A 26,507-nucleotide genomic window follows, 5' to 3' on the forward strand; every position below is an offset into this window, starting at 1 on the left:
ACAATCACAGATAATATTGAGGGAACTTTTGCATTGGTCTTTAAATAACAAGCTTAATCTCTCCACTTTTGAGCATAATTATTGATCTCATTTCCTTTTTCTCCTTCAAGACAGGGTTTCTCTGTGTAACACCCTTGGCTGTCTTAGAACTCACTTTGTAGACCAGGCTGGCCTTGAACTCCCAGAGATCTGCCTGCCTCTGCCTCCCAAGTGCTACGTTAAAGGCCTGTACCACCATGCCTGGCTGTTGATCAGTCCACACCACAGAAAAGACAACCCAGCCAGCTGTTCACTGCTGTGTAGAGAAAGGCCCCCCCCTTTTTTTTGGTTTTGTTTGTTTGTTTGTTTTAAGTCCAAATCTTGAGTTTTACAAATGCAGAAAAGTTCTGACTTTCCTCTTTCCAGAATTGGTTCCAAGAACAATGAGAGTGCTGTCTGAAGGAGCTTACATCCCAATGCAAGTGTCCTAGATGTGGAGATAGTTTTCTCTAGCTGACTTGAGTGATCTTCCAGGAGACCCAGAGGTTGGATCTCACTACAAGAGGGACAGGACCAGGTGGTTGCATATGAACTAGACTTTTAGAGGGAGTACTGAGGTGGACAAGCCAAGGTAGTTCCAGACACTTCCGTTAGAGAAAACAAGTGAGAGAATGGACATGCTTGCTACCGCAACAGGATGCAGAAACTGCATAAAAAACATCCACTTAACACTCCTGGTCCATGCAGACTACCAGAGCGCTGCTGTAGAAGAGGATGCAGCCTGAGGGAATCCTCCTCCTCAGGCTCTCTGTCATTGTCCTTGCTCTTGGCTGTCTTCTCATGAGGGCATCGTATTGCCCCTGCTTTCATGTTTAGAATATAATGGGCGCCAGCCTGCCAGATTCATTCTGGGTTCAGTTTATGGTAGCCCTACAGACACTCTATTAACCTTGGCTTGCATGTCCCACGTGTGGCCTCAGCCAATTTCCACCATCAGTAAAGCCCTTTTCATGACTTTTTAGTCTAATGGTGGGCACAGAGACAGAGAGACAAACCCACACAGTTCAAGTTCCTGAATTTATATCAGATGGACATGAAGGGGACAAAGTTGATTACATTGAGAAATACTGAATTCACCAAGTATTCGTTGATTGAAGTGTGTTTAGCTTTGTGTTAGCATCCGAGGTTGTTGGAGTTTTCCCAGCTCTGAAGTCATGCTCTCTGCTTAACTAAAGGGCCTCTTTCTCTGAAGTAAAATTGACCTGTGCCCCAAAGGGGAGGCGCTCAATGCCACTTAGCTGTTCTGAGATTGGTGAAATAAGGACGAACGGGAAACATTGATGTGCTTCTTAGTGACTCATGTGATGATTATTTCATTGTTTGAAGGTCTGGATGTTGTGTAATCAACGACTATCCCTTCTCTGAGCCTTTTATGTTTTTATTCCAAAATCTGGGATTTTCCATCATTTTGTCAATCTTCCTGGAGGCACACTCTGGCTATTCAAATACTCCCTGGGACTGGTAGGGCCTGGGAGAGTAGCTATGTCTACCTTTTTCTTCTTAGGAGGGCGGGGACACTGGGTTGCTCTCTGGTAGCATGGCTGAAAGCTGTCCTCAGTCATGCAGTGTTGCCTCTGTTCATTTTGTCTTTCAGAGGCAACATATTGACCTCCTTTTCTTGAAGGTCATACATTCAGAGTCTTCCTTCCTTCCTTCCTTCCTTCCTTCCTTCTGAGGAACTTCTCCAACAAGCCAGCGAAGGAACTCGATCATGTTACCCCAGTTTCTGCATGTTTGTACACTGATAGCTCAGGCTTCTGAAGCTCCTGGCAATGCAGGTACTCACCACATAAGTCACAGAAAAGCTCGGAGGGTTTAGCTTTGGGGAGAAATAGCCTCAAGATGCATTTAGAAGATGCTTTGTGTTGCCTCTGTGCCTGTGCTCAGATCAGGACCAGGGCCTACAGGTGCGGGAGGGTAAAACTGTATGGGTCTGGCAAATGGTGACACTGGCAGGTCTGCAGGATTTGATACCTCACTGTGCTTTCCCTCTTACAGAGGTCATAATTGGGACTTCCTGGATCTACCTCAGGCTTGCCTGCCTATCTTATCAGCATGGCTGCTTTCCTAGACAAAGCCACTGTCATCTCTCAGCAGAACCAATACTCCCACTCTTTCACAAGCCCCCTTGCATCCATTCGTGTGCACCTAAACCACTCTTTACAAACCAACAGTGCTGCGAGTTCCTCTGGTTAAACTTCAGCAGCTTTGGGTTTTCCATAGGATAAAGTGGCATGTTCTTTAACATGGTCTCTACTTACCTCTTCAACTTCATGTCAAACAGCTGCCCGCCTGATCGCTCTGACTCAATAATCGTTCATCTTTTTTTTCTTCTTCTAGTGTTACAAGTTTTATTTCTCCTTCTTTTTCTGTAATTTTAAAAATGAAGTTTGTTCTTTGAAAATTGTGTACGTGTGTATTTTGATTGCTCCCCTCTTATCTCCTTACCATTCCTGTAAATCCTCCCCACAGCCGCTTTCCTAGATAGGACTTTTACTTTTGTTTTGTGACTCAGTTAGTTTAACCAGCGCCATCTGTGTGACCTTTGGTTTGGAACTGTTCATTGGAGCCTGGCCGCCACCCATTGGTGGGGTCACCACTGGGTACACAACTAAAACAGCGACTCCTTATCTGCCTGAATCTGTCAATTAGCAAATAGTTCACGGTGAAGGGTAGGGCTCCCTAGGCCTCTCTCTCATCCATGCTGGGCTGTGGAGGAACTTACTCTTGTGAAGACCCAGTGCAGGCATGCACAGCTGCTGTGTGTTTGAGATTACAATGACTGTGCCTTCCTCAGAAGATGATATTTTATAACCCTTCTGTGTGTCATATAGATCTTACATTATTTCTGTCTCCTCTCCTACTTTGCTCCCTATACCTTAGAGGGGATGGGATACATGTCTTGTTTAGGGCTGAGCATTTATCTGTCACTTATTCTCAGCACCTCATGTAGCTGTGAGTTTCTTCATTTACTACCATTTACTCAGAACAGGCTTCTCTGATTAAGGATGGGAGTAGCATTTGTTGATGAGTATAAGCATAAATATTTAGAGGGCAGTTTATGTTATGCCAGTTTAGCTAAACAACGGTATTCACTTTTCACCCTGTGTAGCCTAAGACCTCCCATCCGTGAGTTTTTGATAGGGCTTACTGTATCAGGCATGGATTCTGCCCTGTGGAGAGGGCCTCAAAGCCCGAGAACAGTTGGTTACCCCATAGCAATAGTGCCACTGGTGCACAAGCGAGCACATCTTGATCGTGTAGTTTGTAGAGTTCCCAGTTGTGTAAGGCAATGGCTGCCTTTTCTCCAGCAGTCTCCATAGCACGTTTTAGGATGACGAGGACTAGATGGAGGAGAGAAAGCTTCTAGCTCAGTCTTAGCTTGATTTTTCTATATCACTCAACCGAGGTGTGTCTCTACTGCCCTGTCTCTACTCCTGTTTAGTATAGGACTCAGTCTTGTTAGAGCATAAAAATGGAAACAAAAAGGATACACATAGGAAAAGAAGTCAAAGTGCCCCTGTTTGTAGGTGGCATGGGTACTGTACATAAACAGAAAATGCCTAGCCAATTAGCTTTCAGTAAAGTGGCAGGATACAAAATGAACATACAAAAAATAATAAAATCAGTAGTCTTTCTATACACCAGCGACAGAAGCACAGAGGAGGAAATCAGGGAAATAATCCCATTCACAGAAGCCTAATAAAAATACCTTGGTGTAAACCTAACCAAGGAGGTGAAAGAACCTCTACTTTCATCTTCTTGTTACTTCTTATCTCATGACCTTCCTTTATGCTATGCCTAAGACTGAGCTGCTTAAGCTTAGTGCTCAGCACTGGGCTTTGTGTTGAAAAGCAGACACATAGGCTCTGATCCAGTAGGCCTTCAGGGGAACTGAAAATTTGTATCCCATCATTTCCAGGCAAGGCTGGTATGCTTGCCTGGGGTACCACACTCCGAGAACAGCTAAGCTAGAGTGTGTTTTTCTTCCTTAGTTTCGGAGAGTCCCTCAGCTCTCACATTAGCCATCTCTCTGCCCATGGCAAGTTTCTCCTGATCCTCTGGAGTTGCTGCAGTTCCGGTTCTAGGCTAGTGTGCATCTTCTCCAATGAAGCCCATGTTGACACTGTATTTAAGCATTTGTGCCTATAGGGTTTTCTTAACTGAATCCACTGCAAGAACCTGTCTTGGGCAGTGCTCTTTCTATGGTCCCTGCTGTTTTTTGTTCTGTGCTATTCCTGTCCCTTGCATATTTCAAGCACAAAGTAATTCTTAGTTGAATGAATAATATTGTTTCTTCTTTTTATAGGTAACTGAAAATATGTAGTAGCAAAAATGGTTTCATTGAATAAGAAGGACAAATGGGGGCCATGGATGGTAGAGATCAGAAGAAAGAATAAACATATTTTGTTCACCAGGGTCCAGAGCATTGTAAGCAAGACACAGGGTTTTGTTTTTTTTGTTTTTTTTTTTTTTTTTTTTTTTTCAAAGGGGCCTAGCATATTGTGGAAAACCCCTTCAATTTTACCTGCTGTGATGAGGACGTTAACACAGTTCTTTCTCAGCCTCTGGCTCATTCACACCCTCGCATTCTTTGTGAGTAGTTAATTACCTGTGTGGTTTTTGTGTTTCATATGCTGCTTTTGTTTTTCCTTACAGATATGGAATGTGCAGATGTCCCTCTGTTAACTCCGAGTAGCAAAGAAATGATGTCCCAAGCACTGAAAGCTACTTTCAGTGGCTTCACAAAAGAGCAGCAGCGACTGGGAATCCCCAAAGGTATCCTTTTTACAGTAGGATAAGGGGTCACTCAGGCCAGAGTGTTAGGGAAGGCTCTTGCTCTCCCCCAGCTAGGCTGGTTTCGAGTAGCAGCACTGGAATCAGCAGTGGCTATCGCAGACATCCGTGAGATACAGGGGCTGAGGATCCACCCTTTCCCAGCTTGTCATCACCATCTTGGTCTTAGGACAGTGTTTCTCGACCTGTCTGTACACCAGACTCTCTGGACCTCTGAGAACTTCCAGCTAGGCCCCAGCCTAGACCAGTGCAATCTTAACAGGTGCTAGATATCTCTAATTTGTAAGCTCCTCAAACAAGTCCAAAAGTTGCAGACAGGTTTGGAAGCATTTGTTGTAGGGTCAGTCTGGGCTACTGTGGATAAATCCTGGGGGCTGAAGTTTATGCTCTGTTTGCTTCCATGTACTTTGGCAGGTGTGCTCGCCCTTTGGGTTTATGGAGAACGGAAAGGGTCTGGAGCTGTAAGAAAGAAGTGAGCTAAGAATTATCAGCTTCACCTAGGAACATTGATTAGACAGTCAAGAGCAGGAAGGCTTTTGTTGTTGTAGTTAAGATAGTTGAAGGAAGGCTGTCTGTATAAATCATGCCTCTTCCTCTGCTGGATAAGAGATTTCCAGCATGGCCAGACTGGGGCTTTGGTTTAGATTTTTGGAGTATATATGTATATTTTTTTCTTCTGTTTCCAATTTTACCCTAAACCTGGGTGGAAAACAATCCCAAACATTCTATGAGGCCCAGAAGGCAGAGCAAAATAACCTCTGAGCCATGGGTATCTTAGCATCTCATGAAGTTAGCTTTTGGATTCAAGCATCAGTCGAGGCCACGGCAGCCCATTGTCATTTGAGCCCCTTTAGTGATATTGACAGATATAGCTCTGTCAATCCCTAAGTATTATATGCAGTTTATATGTCATCACTACTATTCAAAGTAGGGCCTGTGGCAGGTGCAGACATTGCAGGGCATATGTCTAGTGTAGTCACTAATAATGACACTTGAGTGACGTGCTATTATTGGTTGTGGTGATTATTGTAAAATAATAAGTTGCTAAGATAAAAATAATCCAGTATAAAAGCCTCCAGTGTATTGAAGAGTTGAGAGTGCCATTTGTGGGAAACCTTTTACATTGCGACTACTGCTTTTCAAGAAGGCACGTTCTCTTATCTGGGGCTTTTAAATTTTTTAATGGAAATAAGGGTGAGAGAGGAGATGGATGGGAATCTTGGTCTGAATGAAAGCAGGAAACTATTGTTGACTGACCATAGCTCCTCCTACCTGGCAAAACAGGGGAGGTGGGATTGAGTGTGGGGAGAAGCATGGGAAAGTATCACAGGATGCTGGTCCCTAGGTCTGAGGGTAACTGGAATCCTCAGCCTTGTTTGGTCCCTTCACTGTCTGCTCCCCAGCCTGACCTACCCCGTCCTCATTTGGTCTCTCTTCTCAGACCCCCGACAGTGGACAGAAACCCATGTTCGGGATTGGGTGATGTGGGCTGTGAATGAGTTCAGCCTGAAAGGCGTGGACTTCCAGAAGTTCTGTATGAATGGAGCGGCATTGTGTGCCCTGGGTAAAGAATGCTTCCTCGAGCTGGCTCCAGACTTTGTTGGGGACATCCTGTGGGAGCACCTAGAGATCCTGCAGAAAGGTAAATGTTTGACCACAGGGAGGAGGAGGTTGTGTGATGCTTCTCCAAGAGTAAGGGAAAAACTCGCCCAATAGCAGGATGCTCATGCCGTTGTCTGTGGGTGCTCAGCCCTGGCATGGATGGTCGGTGGGGATGTCTTTGGTACAGAGCCTAACATAGTACAAAAGATCAATACTTGCTGGTTTATTTTTGTGTGTGTGTGCATTAGGAGTTAATGTTTTAATTTTTAGCAAGATTGAACTTCTTTAGTTTCTTGTATGCAAAAATACGATCCAAGTTATTTTTCAACAAATAGTTCCCAAACCAAAAACTTATATTTAAAAAATATGGGTTTTTTTCATCAATAACTTTAATATATCCTCCCTTGATCTATGATGTATACTCCTGGTACAGGAGAGCACAGCTTCTCCAGTCTTCTTAGCAAGACAGATTTCTTTGTCACTCACTGACTTGGGATTATGGTAGTATGGAATACCTTTTACATTTGGAGCCAAAGCTGGGGTTATATTAGGACACGGTGTTGCAACCTTGTAATGACACAGCCTCCTCTACCGGCCTCTTCTAACCTTTTTGGACCAAGTGACTCATGTCCCGTAGCTCTGGCTGAGTATAGAAACAGCAGCAGGCGGCAAACTTGGGTGTTTCTGCGCTTATTTTTCTGAATTTCTTCTTAAAATAAATTATAGTTACCAGCAGTCAGCAGTGCCCGGGAGCTGACTGTAAGCCTAGAAGCCTGCTACCCTCTGTAACCAGGCCCACCCTTTCCCTGTGGTCACCAGGCCCCAGCTGTAGGCACAGCCACTGGGGTCAGGGCATCCAGCTCTTTCCTTATAATACCTTCCTTTGTTTAAGAGTATGGCCTTCTCTCAGGACGGAGGAGAGACCCAGTCCCAGTCCTCTGGACACAGAGTGTGATGGGCACTCCTTTTCCGTAGCTTCTTGTTGAAGATGATCAGCCCATGAACACAGTCAAGGACTTGATGCCTCCTCCCTGGGACAGCAGCCTTAGTGTGCACTGGTGCTGACCCCTAGGCACTGACACGAGTGACCTGCTCATAAGAGGAAAAGAAAGCTTGTGGCAGACTCCTCACAGAGCTGGTTTAACTGCTGGCTCTGGAACACAACAGCAGGTTGCACCAGACCATGAAACCAAACATAGTCTGTGAATACAGTGCTTCTCGGAATGCGAATGAGCGCCTGAAGGAGATGTCCCAGCTCCCTCAGCTTTGGGTGGGCTCAGTCCACCCCTGATCCTGACATATTCATATCCTTGATTCCAAAGTGTGGCAAAATAGATTTTTCTCATGGAATCGTCCCCAGTTAGTGACCAGCACTTTAAACTCTACTCACTTCTAAATCTTTTTAGGTTTCACTTCCCATCCTGTGGTCTTGCTGTGATACTGTGGGCTGGTAGGAAATTTCCGTCTCTGAGACAGGGTTGGACTGTAGACTCTGTTTACGCTGCGCAGGACTGTCAGGGAATTGAAGTGAAGTAGGGATGTAACTCAGTACGTTTGAGAAGGCAAGTCCTGTCATCCCAGCCGGTATCCTGAGGCAGTAAAACTGTCTTTCTATGGGTCCATAGAGCTGAGGAGCTGGTCAGAATGTTTGTGCTCAGGACAGCACAGCAGCCAGCGAGCATAGGGGCTTGGGGCGGAGCTGAAGGCCAAAGGTGCAGGGGATGTTTCAATCTGATAAGCTGCTCAGGCAGAGTTTAATCATTTTATCTCAACTGGGAACTTTTTTTGTTTTTTGAGTACAGGCATAAACTTGTTTTCCCATCAGCCTTTGCTCTTAGCAAGCTAGCAGATACCTGAGGAAAACCCCGTATCAGTTGTCTGCCTTTACGATTGTTTTATTTTGGGCAGTGAAATACTGCCAGGTTCTGTAAAGTGTCAATAGCTATTGCATTTGATTCTAGAGTAGTCAGGGGACCCTGAGCCCACCATGACAGTTCTCCACTGTGCCTTTTCTCCGTTCCTCTCTGTGTCCCAAGGAAGTTGGTGTTAAGTTGCTTCTCTTACTTTACGTAAGTCTCCGTGGTTCACTGAGTGGAGTCGCCTTACCAGTGTCCTGCTTCTTGTCTGGGCTTGAATTTAAATTCCAAGAACAATGAGAAAAGCACAGGAAAAAAATTTTTCAGACATCTGCAAAAACTGGAGGATACAAAAATCTACTTGCCCAGAGACTGAATGCGTTTCTGAAGTGGTTTTTAATTTATCTGTTTGAGTGTTAAGCACTGATCAGGGTCCTTGAGACATCCCCAGACGAGCCTGAAGATGCAGTTGTCAGAACAGGAACACAAAAACATCACAAATTTTTCCAACCCTTAGACATTATCCACTGGATCTCCTTCCAAGACTGTAAATCTCATTTCATAGGCCCTGAAATGATAAACTCAGCCATACTTTTGTGATCCTATCCTGAGACAAGACCCCAGTCAGGCAACTAAGACACCAACTTCTTTAATATGCTTGAAGGTTTCTTTCTTTCTTTCTTTCTTTCTTTCTTTCTTTCTAGAAAAAGTTTGAGGTCATCGAGGTCCTTGTGTGTCTAAGACCCTCATGGACCAAGTGTTACTTGCATATTATCTTTATTTTATTTCCTGATGTGTTTCTTACAGAGGACGTGAAACCCTATCAGGTTAATGGAGTCAACCCTACCTATCCAGAATCTCGTTATACCTCGGATTACTTCATTAGTAAGTGCTGTCTCCCACTCTCCTCTCGCCTCTGTCTCTTGGCTCTTTATGGGAGGGAACTTGGAAAGGCCCCTGTTTTAGTCAGTCTCAGGTGCTTTAATCATAACTCTATAGAAAGTAATATTTTCTTAATTATGTTCTGCTTTTGGCTGTTTATTTTATGACTTTCACTGAGTCCCAGGATTCAGCTTGTATGCATGTCGATCAGTCTACAAAGTCCCTGCAATGGGAAAGGGCTGCACCCTGGTTAGATTTTGATCTTATTTAGTCTCATGTGTGATAGTGGCCTGGAAGAGGGCTGGGTCAGGCATTAGATTTTTGTCCCAAATGCTTTCCATGTCTATTATTGAGGATGGCAGCGTTTTATATGGAATCCCTCTGGAAGAATGGCCCATATAGCATCACATTCTAGTACAGAAAGTAAGCCTTCTCCTTTTTAATGTAAGATACCTTAGAACACCATAGAGGTGGCCAGAGAAAAAGAATACCATTGGATTTCTCTGATGGCTCTGCCATCAAAGGCCGTGTTAAACAGGTGTGATGTCGCTTTTATCTTTTTAATTATTCCAGTGACAACACTTACACTCACTAGCCATCAAGAGTGTCCCAAATGTTGCACACATTGTGCACACAGAGTCTAATTTACTCTTACTCATCACAGTGCTCCCAGGAAGACTTAATCAACCTTATTTTACAGACAAGTAAATTAAGTCCCAAAAGGCAGGTATCTTATCAAGGGCTGCAGATAGCAAGTTGTGGATCAAGGCCGAAACCAAGCCCTTCTGATTTCCTCTCCTTTTATTCTTCAAGGGAGTCCACTCATATCACATGGTGGGGCTTTGATATGTAGTAAGGATTGCTTCCTTTAGGTATCTGTCTCTCCAATTGTACACAATCTCCTTTTCTAGGCTATGGTATCGAGCATGCTCAGTGTGTTCCTCCCTCGGAGTTCTCAGAGCCCAGCTTCATCACAGAGTCCTATCAGACGCTGCATCCCATCAGCTCAGAGGAACTCCTGTCCCTCAAGTATGAGAACGACTACCCATCTGTCATCCTCCGGGACCCTCTCCAGACGGACACCTTGCAGACAGACTACTTTGCCATCAAGCAAGAAGTGTTGACTCCAGACAACATGTGCATGGGGAGGGCTAGTCGTGGTAGGTCAAATTTACTTTCAAATTCCTTGGGTACTAGAATGACCTTTATGAGTTTTTCAGGCCCTATTTTACTCACTTATCATCAGCCTGGTATTCATCAGGCTCAGCCTTTCTGTTTTTGAGTGTGTTCGGCAATAAGACCTTTTACCGCGGGATTTTAGCCTTATACAACATGGTGGCCGTAGTCGGACTTTCTTTTCTGCCACTAGTCCCAAATAACAACACGAGACTTAGAATTAATTAAGAAAGCTCGGCCTTAGCATAGGCTTGTCTCACTAGCTCTTATAACTTAAATTAACTCATTTACATTAATCTACATTTTGCCCGGTGGCCTTTTATTACCTGTGTCTCATTTTGTGTATCTGACCCCCTCTGCGTCTCATTGGCATTTTCCTCAAGCACCTAGAATCATCCTGGGTTCCTCTCTTTTTCCCAGAAGTCCCACCTATCTCCTGCCTAGCTATTGGTCACTCAGCTTTTTATTTCACCAATCACAGCAACACACCTTCACACTGTGTACAAATATCTCACAACAGATGGCAAAGAGCGTGGGGTTCATGCTGGAACTAAGTATGGCAGAATAATAAATAATAAATGTGTTATTAGGGTAAAATGGTTTTGCCTATGTAATACTTCTAGTTGAATTTTGTAAAGGAAACTGCAGTTTCATTAAGAGACTTTTGTTTGAGAGCATAATCTTCTTGAAGTTTGATGTGTGCCTTGGTGTTCCTCGTCGGGTACACCTGGGCCACACTGTAGAACCTGACTTGATACCTAGGATGACCTTTGCTGTTCATTCTGGGAACTTAAGCCACTTGTGACTTCTTTGGTTTGGGAACATGCAAGATGGTTAACCAGTGGTTTATTTGGAACTGGTCATCAACAGTGTGGTGAAAGTGTGTATTTAGCTAGGGGACCAGGGAAAAGAGGTGGCAAGAGGCTTCCAAATGAAGGTATTCTTGTTGACAAGGCTATTATAATAATGATAAAAACATTCACTGGCGGTAAAGCCAGTGTTTCAAAATAGGTCTGGCTGACCTGACATTCCAAAGGTAAAACATATGTGCTGTTTAGGATGAGGACATAAACATTTGACCACTAGGAGCAGTGTGTTCAGATTGTTTTGTTGTTGAGAGAAGTATAGTCTGTGAGAGGGAGGGGCTTCTTCCTCCAGGAAGAGCCCACTTGTTTCTGAAAAGCTAAAAATACTTTTCATGGTGGGTAAATGGGAAAGTGGTAAAAACGTGAGGAGGGGGGTAGGTAGTGATTCCCGCTCCCTGTATTACCTGTGCAGAGCTCTCCAAAAGCAGGAGAGCCCAAAGGAGTACCCTGTGGCCACTGTAAACCATGCCTACTGTCAGACTCTTCAAGTCTTTAGACTCACACTTCCTTCCAGCAGGCTCGGGATAGCTAACTGGCCTTGTACAGGGAAAGTCCCTGTGAAACCAGAACATGAATGGTCCTTCTTAGACTCCTGCCTTGTTTGTATTTCAAACCTAAGGGAATGGGTGGGACCACGTCTGTCTTCCCCTTTCTGTCTGTCATTTATTTTTGGGTGTGTGTCTATTTAAATACATGCTCACAACCGTGTGCATCTGTGCACTTCTTCTCAAGCAGCTTGAAGCCTTACAACCATTTTCTTCCTTATGGGGCGGTCTCTGTGTATAGTTAACAAGACTGAGTTGTGGGTTTAGGGTTCAGCGATGTTGTAAATCTGGGTAGATCTGTAATCATTGTTTTACAATTGTGGCCGATTTCGCATTTGTGTAAATGCCCCTTCTCCCTTCCCTTTTCTTGGTTCTTGGGTCCTCACTATCCCCTCAAACCGTAACTAGTGATTAAAAACCCAAACTTATCCTTACTAAAGGACATCAGGTGTTTCTTTGTGGCTCCACTGTCCCTCATCTCCTTCAAGCTCAGGCCATAGACTTATGGGGAAGACCAGCTTGTGCGGGCCTGCTTGCTGTATGGTAGCTGCGCTGTAGCATGGCTGGCCAAAGGGCCCTTGATTCTGAGTGTTGTGATTGGTCTAGACGGCAGATATTACTGTTAGTTGACTATTAATAATCGTAGTATTCAGATTGTGTGTAATAGTCTACAAAGTGCCCCTCTGTCCCTCTTGTTTGTGCTATAAGGCCGGTCTTTGTGTGAGGCTTCTCTGTGGGTTGCTGTGAGGCTGCTCATCTACTGTTGAGAGCGCTGTTCAGTGGGATCAGTTAGCTTTGGAAGGACCTTACCGAGGCATTTCTCAGGAACAATGGTCAGTGCCTGTCTTAGGGCATGCTTGCCTCCCTGGGTGAACTCAGAAGCAGAGCTGAGTATCTAATCCTGTTGGATTCAGCCAGTGTTGTGGAGAAACTGCCCGTTAATGAAGGCTTCCAGCTCTCGGGTTGTGACACAGAACTGAAATGAAAGCCGCACTCTGCTCTAAACCACAGTCTGAACCGAGTGGCATCTGGTGAGGCTGCAAGAGGGTAGTGACGCCTACTTTAGCACTTTGGCTAAATGAAGTGCTTTCAACTCCCGGCCCTCCAAATAGAAAGATGGCTGATAAGAGGAATTGCAGGAGACTCGGGCATAGAGAACACCTACATACCGACGCATTGGGCAGGGCATCCTTCATGAAATCTTAGGCTTTTGCTCTATTTGTATGCCAGAGTAATCAAATAACAGTTAACATCCATAGGCTGTCTGAGAGAGCCCCTTTCTATGAGACACCAGAGAGGTTTCTGCCCTGTGGAAAAGGCCATGGCATTCTGCGTATGAGCTGCTTCCCTGAGACATTTAATGTGACTTTAAAAGATAGTAATCCTGGAAAGGGACTGATGTGGTACTGGCTGGGCAGGCTGGGCTGGGCACTCCTCGGGCCCTGCTTTGCCTTTCTTTGAACAGATGAGCAGAGAGAGGGAAGTGAGCTAGGAGCTCTCTGTCTTAAGCTTTACAGACCGTAGATTGTCCACAGCAGTGGGTTGTACTAGAAGTACTTGTTTGCTCAAGGCTTATTTAAAAAAAAAAAAAGCCACCATGCCTTTCCCATGTATTTAACTTTGATTTGGATAGCTGCTTATGTTTGAATTTTATTTTCTTAACCAGTTCTCACTATCATGAAGAAGAGGGTATGGTAGAAGCACACTAGTACGTGGTTTTATAAGGCATGTTTACTTCAGGATTTAGCCAGCATTATACAATTGAGAATTGATTTGGGAGTATTTCTGCAAACGCATCTTGCTTGGTCTGGAGTAGTAGCCATCCCATCTTCTGAGATCAGCCTCCAGTTGCCAGAAAAGTCGCTGGATATGGAATATAAAAATATATATATTCCTGGGAATCTTTTTAGATCTTCAGTGTATTTATTTTTCTCTTGAATTTTTCTTATTAGCCCCTCTTTTCATGGCATTTTTTTTTTTTTTTTTGCCAGTAGAAATTTCTCCAGGAATGATTACACAACCACAGCAGCTGTGTATAAGCTGGTTTGGGAAATGAATGAACTTGCGTGATCTTGTGGTCAGTGAAGAATGCCTTAAGCAACTCACAGAGTGGAGGCTTTCTGCCCTGCTGTGGGCTGTAGCTCCTCTCCCTTCCTCTCTGCTTCTGCCGCCCTGGAATATGAACTCCAAGTGCTAAACTGTGCCTGAGAGGGTAAACAGTATGGTTTTCTGTCTGCAAGAATGATAGTGAGCTTTGTTGGGCATTGTTTTCCTCTCCTTGAAGGCATCGTCTGACTTCGTTCTCTATCTGAGAGGGCATAAAGGAATCGCTTGGTATTTGGGGAAAATGCTTAAAAAGTAATTGAGTGCCAAGGTCAGGGGAAGCCAATGTGCTCTTAATCTAATGGAATCTTTTTTTCTTATGATCACACTATTTTGCCGAATTGTGCCTTTAGAAATCATTTCATTGGCTGGAATTGAGAGAAAGAAATTCCACCTGACAGGGTTCTGTTTGCTTTTTCATTAATCCACTAAGTCTGACATATTAAACCAGGAATCTCATGACAGGTAACATTCCGCGCTTCTACATTCTTGGCTTCGGAATTCTCCAGGTTCAAATACTATTGTGTCCACATGACATATCAGAGGGATAGAACCTGATTTCAGGTCTCTATGCTGGGAACTATAAACAAGGCTGTGGTAGCATCTCTGAGGTGATAGCTAGACCAACCTCCTTTCCCCTTCTGGGGCTCCTGTATCCCTGGGCCCTCTCTCCCTTCATTCCTTTCCAGGTCTGATTAGCAATCTGTCCTCCATAAGAGGGTTTTTACAGTTGTTTTTTCCCAACCCCTCCTCCCTGCCCTCTTCCTACCTCCTCCTTTACCTCCAGGTAAACTCGGGGGCCAGGACTCTTTTGAAAGCATAGAGAGCTACGATAGTTGTGACCGCCTCACCCAGTCCTGGAGCAGCCAGTCATCTTTCAACAGCCTGCAGCGTGTCCCCTCCTATGACAGCTTCGACTCTGAGGACTATCCCGCTGCCCTGCCCAACCACAAGCCCAAGGGCACCTTCAAGGACTATGTGCGTGACCGTGCTGACCTCAACAAGGACAAGCCTGTCATTCCTGCTGCTGCCCTGGCTGGCTACACAGGTAGGCACCCAGCCCCTGTCTAGGTGGCTATTTGCATGCTTCTGTGGGTCAGGTCAAAAGTGAGGCACAGAGACCCAAGGGCACCCTCTTTTTATTCTGTACAGAGTAGCTGTCTCTCAAGGGTCTTCTGTCTCAAGCCAGGCTGCTTGGGAAAACTGCTAATTTTTTGGAAGCCTACCTCAAGGGTTCATTTTTAAGAGTGGTAGAAAATTTAACTTGAACTTCTTCCATATCTGGGGAAGATGTGTAATGACTGGGAGTTTCTGGAAACTGCCTCATGGCTGGTATTGAGGGACTTTTGTTCTGGGAAGACCATTCCAAATATGAAACTAGAAGCTGGCATTTTTTAAACATTCGAGTTTAGAGGTCTGCATGCTGGAGAGTTTCACAGTGTGTTTATCATTGCAGTTTGCCTTCTGAATTTAGGAACAGTGTTCAAAACCATGTCCAGATCCCTAGGTCTGTACTGGATTTCCATAGTAGAACACATAAAACAACAACAACAGCAACAACTTAGCATTATGGTTGCTTTTCTTCCAGGAATGAAATCTATAGTTAAAATAGTGGTGATTTCAGAAAGATCCCGAAGAGAATGGACTTTGAGAGAATCTGGAAGTAGGGCAAGGTAGTTCACCATTCAGATGGACAGCGGTATATGTGTTACTTAACCCAGGAGCCTTGGAGTAGTTTGTCGGAGAGAAATCCAAGGAGTAGTAAATAATAAATGTACTGAGCATCAGGGCCTTTCTGTAAGACTGCGGCGCTTTCAAGGCTTTGTTAGAGGGGAGCCTTGGCTAAGCATGGCCGTTCAGGTGTGCTTTCACCGCTGTCTGCTTACACTGTCCTGCACCAGGACAAGTGTGGGCCCAGTGTGACTGGAAACAAGCAGCAGGCGTGGTATTGCTGTTGACATCCCTGTCCAAATCTACACGTGACCTAGGGTAGTCTTGGGCCTTTTTCTGAAATTTAACTGATCTTCAAGAACAAAATTCATAAATTTACAAAAACTACTCCTCCTTCAAAGATCGAGAATATATTCTCTATATTGTCTTCCACGAAGACCCTGCATCAATAGTGTTCAAGAAATCTATTTATGATTGGGAGAGGTGCAAGGGCCATATGTTGAATCAGAAGCCACAGATACACTTAAAAATTTGTGTTCTTTTCTTTTTTGAAATGTCATCTTTTCTTGTTTGGAGGTGTGGGTAGGTGAGAGACTTGCTACATTTCAAGAGCATCTTTTTCTAACTCCAGAGAGCAGATTTTGGGTGCATTTACTCATTTTCATCAAAGGTATTTGAGATTAGAAAAAGTACAAGTCTTTCAAGGTACAAGAATGGCAGATCCTGGAACTGGAACTAGACTGTCTCCAGCTGGATGTAGTGATGAGTGGGGAGGGAAGAAGGGCTGCTTCTAAGGGAAGAGAAAGACAAGGCCAGGGTAGTGCTCAAATGATTGACAGTATTCTTGTTTGGATATTGTTCAGTAGACTTTTTCCTTTTCTCTCTCCCTTCCTTCCTCCTTCTCCACATGGGATGAGGGATTGAAACAGTCAATAAGTAGAAGAACTTAGCTTTCTCAAAGACTAAACTCTTTAAATTAAAACAGAATATATTTTTAAAGCATCTCCACATTTAGTTTCTGTTTCTCTACAATTGTGGATTTGACTTTTTCAGACTCAAATGGCGGTGAGAACAATAGCCCAGAAAACAGAAGTCCTCTGTGCCCCCTCCCAGCGCTAACACACTGTGTGATTTTAGGCAAATTTACCTTGTACCTTTTTCTACTTTTGTGAGTAGAACTGTTCACCCTTATCTTGACAGTAGCAGACGTGTGAAAATGCAGTTGAACCAAATCGATTAATTAAGTGGGTGCTAGACATTGTGCTAGAGACGGTGAGGAGAAAACTCTACTTCTAACAAGTTGATGATTTCAGCAAATGGGCACCCACTGGGTGTAGAGAAGACCCCCTCATGGGTGTTCTGTCTTGTTCAATCTACTCTAAATGTCTTTAGACTTGAACTAGAGTCTCTGGTTGCTGTGGTCCAAATAAAGCTTGAAATTTGTTAGGTATGCGTGAGCAGACCAAATTTTAGTGTCTTTTCCCATGGGGCCTGCCTTTGGGGAACGCTTCCTGCCTCCACCGCAGGTTCTCTGATCCTGTGGCTTGATGGCCCCTTCTCATTTCAGAAACAGGAATGGAACATGCCCCTGCCTTGTCTCTTACCTGAGGTGATGGCTATAGTTTCTACATATGGGTAACTGGCTTTATGCCGGAATGGTAGAATGAACTGACATTTGAAAAGTCTTTGAAAAGTGGAAATCACTGTGTAACTGTGAGCAATACTTTTATCATGTTTATATATATAAAGTCACACTCATTTTCTCCCTCTGGTTCTTTCCCTTTCCTGTCCTAAAATTCAGTTGCTGCTGCTTGTATGTGACCCACACTAGGGACGCTCAGACCTCTGCACCGTGACTGCATGGCCTGCGCTACATGTATGTGCTTAGGTGCACCTAGCTGAGAAGAGGATGTAGATTCTGCCCTAATCTAGGGGCTGAGGTTCCTGCCCGCATCATCTCCACAGGAATACATTCTCCTTCTTCCTGTGATATCTTAGCCTCTGCACTGTAAGTGTGGAAATCAGTTAGAAGCTGATTTTCACATTCTCTTGCTCAGTTACATTCTTCCTTCAAAGATAAGAAAATTGCATCAGCCTTCATTGGGCTCCCATGGCAACTTGTTAAATTAGGTCGAGATGTGGGGGCAGATAACATGGCTTGAAAGCCTGCCTGTTAGCTGAGTGAAGACTACATCAAATGCAGCGTTGGCTTCCGCCAGAATGTACCTCCTTTCTTTGCTGCTTACGGTTATCAAACTGATACAATCAGAAAGCTCCATTTTCTCTCGTTCATAGCTACATTTTGAACCCTTTCTTATTATAACAGTCAGAGAGCAACTAGCCCACTGTTTTCTGTGCCTTATAGACCTCAGAAAATTGCTGAGCTCTCACTCTGGGCTTGCACGCTGGGAAAATCAATTCGTTATGATTTTGGGCCCTTTCCTCCTATGTCTAGCACAATTCTAACATTCATTCATGTAATTAATAGGTTTGGGTATAGGCATCTTGATTTTAGTTTCAATGTAGGGCTAAGACAATATACAGGATTATTAAATAGTAGTCTTCTTTCCTTTCTGTGCTGCATGTCTTGCTTGAATGCACCATTTGTTCTTCATGTTAAGGAATGGGAACACTCTGTGGGTGTCTCTATGTCCTTCACGCAGGGATTCAGACCCAGGTGGCTTCTCATCACTAATTAACCCTTCTTCATACATGTGGTTGAGGGTATGGGGAGGGGTAGACCTGGTTTTGGCTTCAGTAGAGTTCCTGGCCTGTGAGTCACCATTATCGAACTTCATTTCATATTCCTAGTCACGGGCACAGATAAGGGCCCATTCCTCTCCCTGCTGCAGGTGATATTCAGCTGATCTGCTGGCAACCCATGTCTAGGTATGACATTGCCCACTAAGGTGTGATCGTGAAGGAAGGAAGTCTTTCAGGAAGAGCCTGGAAAAGCCTATGCCCAAAGCCATTCATTAATGATCATAAAAGAATGTTTCATATTCTCTCTCTCTCCCTCTCCCTCTCCCTCTCCCTCTCTCTCTCTCTCTCTCTCTCTCTCTCTCTCTCTCTCTCTCTCTCTCTCACACACACACACACACACACACACACACACACCAAAAGGAATCAACCTTAGAGGAAAAGCAGCCCCATGTGTCTCCTTGTAGGTCCCCTTAAATTGCCTTTGGTGTGAATGAATTCTATTCTGCTCATTTCATAGACGACAGGAGGGTCAGTCTAAATTCACAGAGTAAGAAAATCCCCAGTCTAGCCCAGAACCCCTGAGGTCTGATAGTCATTGAGTTTCAGGGTGCAGTAACTCAAAACTACTGATAAAATACATTTGAAAAACAACTTGACTACATAAGTAAGGCTGGCCAAGCCACTCCGTTCAGGACATAGCCTGTGATTTTGGCATAATACCTGCACTCACAGTCTGCTGAAGAAAACCGAGTTATGAAGTCATCTGCATTTACTAGGGCACAAAATGATAACAGTGTTGGGAAACTTAGTGAGTCCAAGTCAGCAATAAGGGAAAGGGAGACGGGTTGCTGAGTTCATAATGTAGCACACATCTGTGTAGATTTCAGGTATTCATTCCAAACACGGGTTAGGGAAGGTGCTAGGGTCTCGGAGACATAGGTCTCTCCATGCAAGCACTGCTGGGATAAGACATTGAGAGGTGGATAGCATTGAGATAGGCCAACTTGTCATAGTGGGAAGAGGTCCTGGTTGCCCACTGTAAGCATTGGCCACATTTCCAGAAGCCAGAGACGCTGGGGAGTGACTTCTCTGAGCTCCAAGTCTGTCAAGGCTGCAGGTAGCTCAAGGGCTTGCCAAAGCCAGCACCGTCGGAATGTGGAGTGTTTCTGGGCAGTGTCCACATGGGGAAAGAGGCTAGGAACAAGAAGGACAGAGACTGTTTCCCTTTTGATCTCTGTTCGCAGGAAAGCGAAAGGAATCACAGCCCCAAGACCTGATGGCAGGTCCCAGGGGCTCATGTTGGGCGGGTTTTAGTCTCAGTAGAGGCCCGGGTTAGTTAGCCTGCTGTTAAGTTATAGGTCAGTGGAGAATTACTTTGAAGTACCAGGGAGGAAAATTCCCAGGAAAAAAACTGAACTGGGTGTTAGGAAAGCAGGTCTCTGCAGCTGCCTCACGGCTTCTGCTTCTTAACTGCTTAGTGCGGTGACCGTTAATCATTTTCCACCAATAGAATTCCTATGGTTGGAGGGTTTGGCCACATGGTTGTTAACTTTTGTTTCTGAATGTCTTCAGAGTTTATGGGAAGAGGGATTCCTTACTGTTGCTTGTAGTTTTGAAAGCTGGGGTTGGCTGAGTTTCCTCAAAGCATTGGGCCAGTGGCTTTGGAGTCTGTCTGAACTGCTGGCACATGCGCGCCTCTCTGAGAATTGCTTGCACTCGGGATAACAGGCTGACTCTTCTGTTTCAGGAACAGCTCCCCTGTCTGACTCTGAGAAGTCTCTGAGTCTCACAGTTTGGGGCTCACTGTTTCTTTAACAATCTCTCACTATGCATGATAGAATTGGGCGGTGTCTGCTTGGGAATTCCATGCTGACTCTAGTGTGAAACTCCACCTTTTTTGCCTTTGAAGCAGGATGTTTCCATTGAGCAGAGTGTAGCTGACATGCTGTGAGACATTAACACAAGTCCTGGCTGCCTTTAAGCAATGATTTTGGAAAGTACCTATGGCCTCTGACATGTCCTAGACTCTCTGACTCTGTCCTGTGGCGTCTCCTTTTCTTTGTGGTGCCCTTCTGTCCTGGCTGTGGAGAAACTGCTCCTTACCACAGAAACTCAAGTCCAAAAAAAATCACCCCTGTTCCTATGTGCGCCCACACTCCCCAAGTGAGATTTACCTGATGCCATGGCTTCAGTGACATCAGCATCCCGTCTGCCATTCAAAAGTGCCTTCACAGTGAAGTCCAGACCAGTGAGAGGGTGGCCACTCTGGGCTGCTCCACCATGAGGCTATCACCCGTAGGGCTCAGGAGCACAGACTTGGGCTCGGCCACTGCCCAGCTGTGGGGCATTGGGACATTTCACAATTCTGTGTCCCATTTGTTTTGTATCTGGAAGACGGTAGTAATAATGGATCCTGTCTCGTAGGCAAGTGAGAATTAGTGAGTTCATGGAACCATGCAGAAGAGTGATAGCTACCCAGGAAGTAAGCCCGGAGTGACAGCTCATTCCTACCCCATATTAATCTCTCACCCTTTCGTCTTTGCAGTATAATTCTAGTTCTTTGAGGTCAGGAGATATATTTCACTTATGGAATTCCAGTAATTGCTGACAGTATCACGAGACAAAGTAAGACCTTGAATGTTAGTTGGGCCCCATCTGATCTGTAGTCCAGGCTGCTGAGTGTGTTAAGCACCTTCTATGTCCCGGGCTCTTCCATATAGTAACATTTGCTAACTTTTCACAAAAGGCGTACACGGGAGCTTCTGTTTTTCTCATTGTACAAGTGTGGGATTGATTTTGAGGGGGAGGGGAATGTCTAGACCAAAGCCACAGAGCACATAGGATGCTCTCAGAGTTTTCATATTGTCTAGCTAGCTAGCAACTAAGAAAATATCCAAAGTAGCAAGAAGCAGCTAGAGATGGTTAGCTATGCAAGCAATGTGTGTGGGAGCATCTCCGGAGGAGCAGAGGAGGAGGAGTCAGGAGAGCCTCCAGAACAAGCTGTGGGCCTGGACAGAGGAGTTTTAGGTAGGAAGTGGCTCTGCTCTGTCTGCATCTCAGCCTCTGAAATGGTTCAGCCAAGCTGGCAGGGAGTCTTTTGGTCGCAGCTGCCCAGTGGAAAGACCTCTGTGTATTACAGTTCTGGGCCTGCATGTCCCTTGCTATGCTCTGACCCTGACCTTTGGACATGGTAGAGGAGGTCTGTTGTATCCCCTGTGGCAGGACACCTGAGCAGCGGTTAGTGTGATAGCCGTATTGGACTTGACCCACAAGAGTGGCATCTCAAGAAGCTAACATCGCTTTTCTGTCTGGCCCAGGGTCATGTACTTCCATGTTCACAGTGGCACGATGGGCTTTGGGTTTCTGAGCATGATGTTGGCTCTAATTAACCCAGTGGTGTGACTCACATCTGCCTGACAGATAAAGAGAGTGAAAGTTCTCCTAGGATGACTGAATTCGAAAGTTTAGACTCTGAGAGGAGGGTAGGACCCAAGGTGTTTAGAGGCTGGCAGGACATAAGCCATGTGGAGAAGTTTGACATTCGGAGTGGGTGGAGCAGTTTCTTGGGAAGGCCTCTCTGGGCTCCTTCTCTGGCCCCAGTTCTTCAAAGGCGTAGGCAGGACACTTTCAGCTTACTGCATTATGGTGAGCTAAGAGGGTTTTAGCTCGCGCTGCTGTTAATATTCCGTTTCATGTTCTAGTTGAGCTACAACACCTTGCACTTGAAGCATGTTCGGAAATTAGTTGCTGGCTGAGGGCTTATAAGAGCTAGAACACACGAGTGCTCACTTAGGGTCTAATGCCTTCCCAAGAGTTACAGCAGGCCAGACTGGCAACGTTCTTCATGTGGAAGATGCAGGGTAACCTCTCCCCCAGAGTTAAATCAGTCCCAGAGGGGGACTTCAGAGTTACTCTTCAAGTCTGGAGGCCCGGGCTCATACCCCTAAGCATTCAACCCGTCTTTCTTTCGTTGCTTACCTAGGTACCCAGAGCAAGGTGTTTGCTTTAAAGTGTTTATATATGTTAAGAAAAAAAACTGTCTGTTGGTTTAGAACACAGTTCTTTTCCTAGCACTGATCTTAGCCTGAGCCCTCTCGGTAGCTTCTTAAAAGGCCAGTTCCCTAGAAAACACTGGGAGGAAAAGGCTATAAGGAAACCCACTTCCTGACTTGAGGCTCACTGACTGGCTGTGCAAGCTCACGTGCAAGTAGGCTGCACGGCCTTGACAGCTCTGTGGTGAGCTTAGAGGTAAGAGGTGGCTGCGTCGAAATCAGCAGTTTCCAGCCTGTGGGGCGCGACCCCCCAGGGGTCGCATGTCAAGTATTTACCTTATGATTCATAACAGTACCAAAATTACCCGTATGAAGTAGCAACGGAGTAAGTTAATGATTGGGGTTCGCCACCCATGAGAAGCTGTATCAAGCTGTTCAAATCTACTAAACAGCTTTAGGAAGGTTGAGAACCACTGATCTAAATGGAGGTAGCCCCTTTAAGAGAACAGCGCAATTTTGTGCCACCTGCTGCTGCCCTCACTTGGGGACACTTGAACACCTGCAGGTGTACAGAGCAGGCCTTTCATCATGGTGTTTCAAATGTGTAACTGCCTTCTCCAGCCCACGGCAGACAGCCCAGTGAGTCTCACTGAAACCTATGCCAGGTGGGGAAGCCCAGCTTGCCAGTCGCTGCCCATTGCACTTGGTGGCCATCTTGCTTAGGCCTTGGTGGCTAGACAGGGTGCTCCACTTCTCAGTGAGTGTTGGTGGACCGTGTTTGTGGGAACACTGGGTTAAGACGGCAGGGGCTTAGGCCAGAGCATGAATGATTAGGGAAGAAGCCCAATGTGGGAAAGAGGATCTTAGTCTGTGTGCGACCCAGCTTTCCCCACGCCAGAATGGCTTGTATGTAATATTTTCACTTGCAAAGCAGTTCGCTCTGCCGCCTCTTCTGGTGTGTACCAATTTTTAATTAGAGGAAGGGTTTCAATCTCATCCTGAACTTAAAAAAAAAATCTTCAGTGGTTATTCTGTTAAAGTATTTTAAAAATTGTATTTATATGATTGACTTTAAAAAAATTCAGTTTCTGCTTTTTCAAAGTTGCCACATGAAAGGTTGATTTCATTCATGGAAGCATTGTTAAACTTTATCCTGGAAGTTTACAGTTATTTCTTTGAAAATCCTGTTTTGACAAATACCTATTCTGCTGTCTTATACTTTTCTGTATGATCCCAGTGTTGTTTCCTATTCTTCCCAGTTTGCTCCATTCTGAGGCTGATTCCTTAGTGCACTTGCTCTCTTCCTTACTCCCCCCATGTCTCTCTAATAAAGACTTGATTTATATATCTGCAAGTTAAAGGCAAGCAGGAATTTCTATTTCCATTTTAAGAACAGGAAAACAAGGCCCAGAGAGTTTGTTTTGCATCAGATTCCATTTGAATCAGGAAGAAGTAAAACCAAAGCTCTGTAGGGGTCACTCCCTATGGAGGCTTCCCTAGAGGTGGTGTGCATATATACATATATATATATATATATATCATATTTAATATAGATTACATGATTTATGTGTGTATGTATGTTTTTCTAGGATGCTGTCACGTCTCAGTCCTTCATTGCCTGCCATATAACATTTTTTAAAAGTTTTTTTAAATACTCCCTCTATGGGAGTGGCAGTGTGTATATGTGGGGGTGGGGTGGGGCACAGACATGATAGTCCTGAACTGGACACTCAAAATCTGTTTGAGAACGGTTTTCCAACTCCTTTCCATTGTTAGATGCTGGTTATCTCAGCAATAAATTGATGCAGGTCTCTGGATTCTTTTTCATCATTGTGCTTATCAAATATAGCGTTAATGGTCTCTTCGAGCTTGTATTCTGATCACTACTCTTTGAGTTCCTAGGCGTCAACAGGAACATATTTATAGAGTATAGGATATTAGGGACTTCAGACCATGGCATTTTAGGCAGGCTGTAAAATATGCTGTACTTGGGTCTTGTTAGAAGTGAGGTGGGACAGGACCGTGGTACCAGGAAGGTGTAGGTGAAACAGGCGGCGACAGCTCTAGGCATAAAACTGAATTGGAGTATCGAATCATCTTTGCTCTTTCCTTTCAAAGTTCTTTCCTGGCCTATAGTGCCAAACCAGAGAGCAATATCATCCTGAAACAGAGCCTTGTGCAGTTCAGTCTGCAGCCTAGTGCAGCCTCTGATCACAGCAAGAATCTGTTGCATGATCTCTAAATAACTGGCTCCTGAGCCCCATGATTTAATGGAAACAGTAAGCTTCTGGTGTTATCTGTGACTTAGAAGGGTGTATGAGACTCTGGCGTCACGCACCCTACCTCGGAGACAGGTGCTCCTTGCGGGTATAAAAAGGGAGGGTGTGCTGAGCAGACGGGTCATTTCCGGACTCCGGTATTCTGTTTTTGCTGTCACCGTTGGCTGTGGGTAGAGACACCTGGCTGGAAGGGAGGGGCCAGCCAGGCTTTCTTCGCTGTTTTAGGGCCACCTGGCAAATATGTGCTCTCAGGGTAGAGTCAGCCCCGATGCAAGGGTGATCAACCATGAGAGTTTCATAGGTTAAAATAAATATGCCATCCTACCCACACTGAGGTATCCAATTTGAATTTCAGAGTAGAACTAAAGGACTTCAACTTCTTAGAGCAGCACGAACCCCCTAAGGACAAGAGGTGCGGTTGCTTTATTTTAGGAGCATGTTGATGCAACATAACTGGGTGTCACCCATATTTTGGTCCTAAATATATTTTAATAGAGAGAGGCCTTTAGGTACCTTTCAAACCTGTATGCTTTGCTCGCCTCTCTCTCTCTCTCTCTCCCTCCCCCTCCCTTGCTTTCCCTCTCTTCTCCTTCTCCTTCCTTCTTTCCTCCCTCCCTCCTTCCCTCCCTTCTTCCTTCTTTCCTTCCTTCTTTTTTTCCTGAGGACAGTGGTGTTGGTAAAGCCACCCATTAAATGCTGATGTACCACAAACGTAAGGAAACAAAACTGGAGGCATTTGATGAAACACATTACTAGAGTTGATGGCTGGGAGGTGTGTGCTGATGAGGTGCTGTCCTAGACTTCAGAACTTGGTATTTTCCAATGAGGAGAGAGAGGTGGACCCTGAGCAAACCATCAAGTCTTGGTGTTAGGAACCATAGTGTAAGATAGGCTGGTGGCTCAGTTGGTAAAGTGCTTGCTTCCCAAACATGAAGAACTGAGTTTGATCCCTACCTAGATAGCACCTACCTAAAAACCATGGCATGTTGATACACATTTGAAATATCAGTGCTGGGGAGGAGAAGACAGGATGAACCATGGAACTCTCTGGCCTAGTCTAGCCTACTGGGTGAGCCTTCGACCAGTGCAGACTCTGTCTCCAAGGAAATGGATGGCTTCACTGAGTGTGCTCCCTGAGGTTGTCTCCTACCCTCTACGTATGCATGCACACACATGTGCAACATCCTCCACACACATAAAAAAAAAATCACAGTGGCAATATTAGCAGTCTGCCAGGACAACAGCTGTCTAATGTTGACTTCATCTGTATGAACTCCACTGTCCTATGTTAGCCTAAGGCACGGGTGGTAGCCGTGAACTATGGTTGAAGGGGGAATGAGGAAAGGGTAGAAGAAGCTGAAGTCCAGTCCTCCTCTCCTTTGCCAGCTTTGAGGTCCCTGCCGTGGGCAGGTAGTTTGCAGACCTAGAGAACAAAAGGAATGACAATGACACTCAGCTTCTCAGAGGATGGGGCAGGGAGATTGTAAGTTTTAGGACAACTTTAGTGAGAGCCTTTTTCAAAGGACACACACACATACATAAGTAGATAAGTAAGTGCATAGTTGAGGCCATGGCTCAGTCTTAGCAAACTTGCCTAGCATGTGCAGGGGCCTAAGCTTAGTTCTCAATTCTATAAACAGCAATAGCTGAAAACAAACAGCAAATCTGAACCAAACAAGCCCAGACACATGTGTGCGCATGTGCACAGGCACATACATTAATAAAGTGTACTTCTAGCTTACTTCTGTTGTTATCTTCAGAGTCCATGACCAAAGAGCAGGTGACATCAGTAACTAGTCCTCGACATAGGTGGCAGGCCTTGCTATTCCTAGACAATGACAAGGTAATCAAATAGGACTCAAATGAACAGCAATTTATGTGAAGCTGCTTCTGATTTGTGGCCTCTCTAGGGTCCCCTGAAGGGCAGCATGCCTGGTGTTCTTTGTCCACTTGCCCAGGCCCCTCCATGTGCTTCTTCCAAGTCTGGATCTTGCTT

The 26,507-nt window shown here is 45.0% G+C and overlaps 1 protein-coding gene across 2 annotated transcripts in view; it reads left to right on the forward strand.

The window, feature by feature from the left end:
* Positions 1-26,507, forward strand: part of Ets1 (ETS proto-oncogene 1, transcription factor) — a 60,078-nt gene that overhangs the window by 27,299 nt on the left and 6,272 nt on the right. The window contains exons 2-6 of one of the 2 annotated variants that reach the window (XM_041657343.1): positions 4,699-4,818; positions 6,278-6,478; positions 9,102-9,179; positions 10,088-10,336; positions 14,654-14,914. In XM_041657343.1, the coding sequence (XP_041513277.1) occupies positions 4,699-4,818; positions 6,278-6,478; positions 9,102-9,179; positions 10,088-10,336; positions 14,654-14,914 (909 nt within the window). The remainder of the gene's footprint in view (positions 1-4,698; positions 4,819-6,277; positions 6,479-9,101; positions 9,180-10,087; positions 10,337-14,653; positions 14,915-26,507) is intronic. The other variant, XM_041657344.1, reaches the window with a different exon arrangement.

This window comes from Microtus oregoni, unplaced genomic scaffold (genome assembly GCF_018167655.1).
Source record: "Microtus oregoni isolate MIOR12 unplaced genomic scaffold, Mior012 000008F_ref0000371, whole genome shotgun sequence".
Lineage (NCBI taxonomy): Eukaryota > Metazoa > Chordata > Mammalia > Rodentia > Cricetidae > Microtus > Microtus oregoni.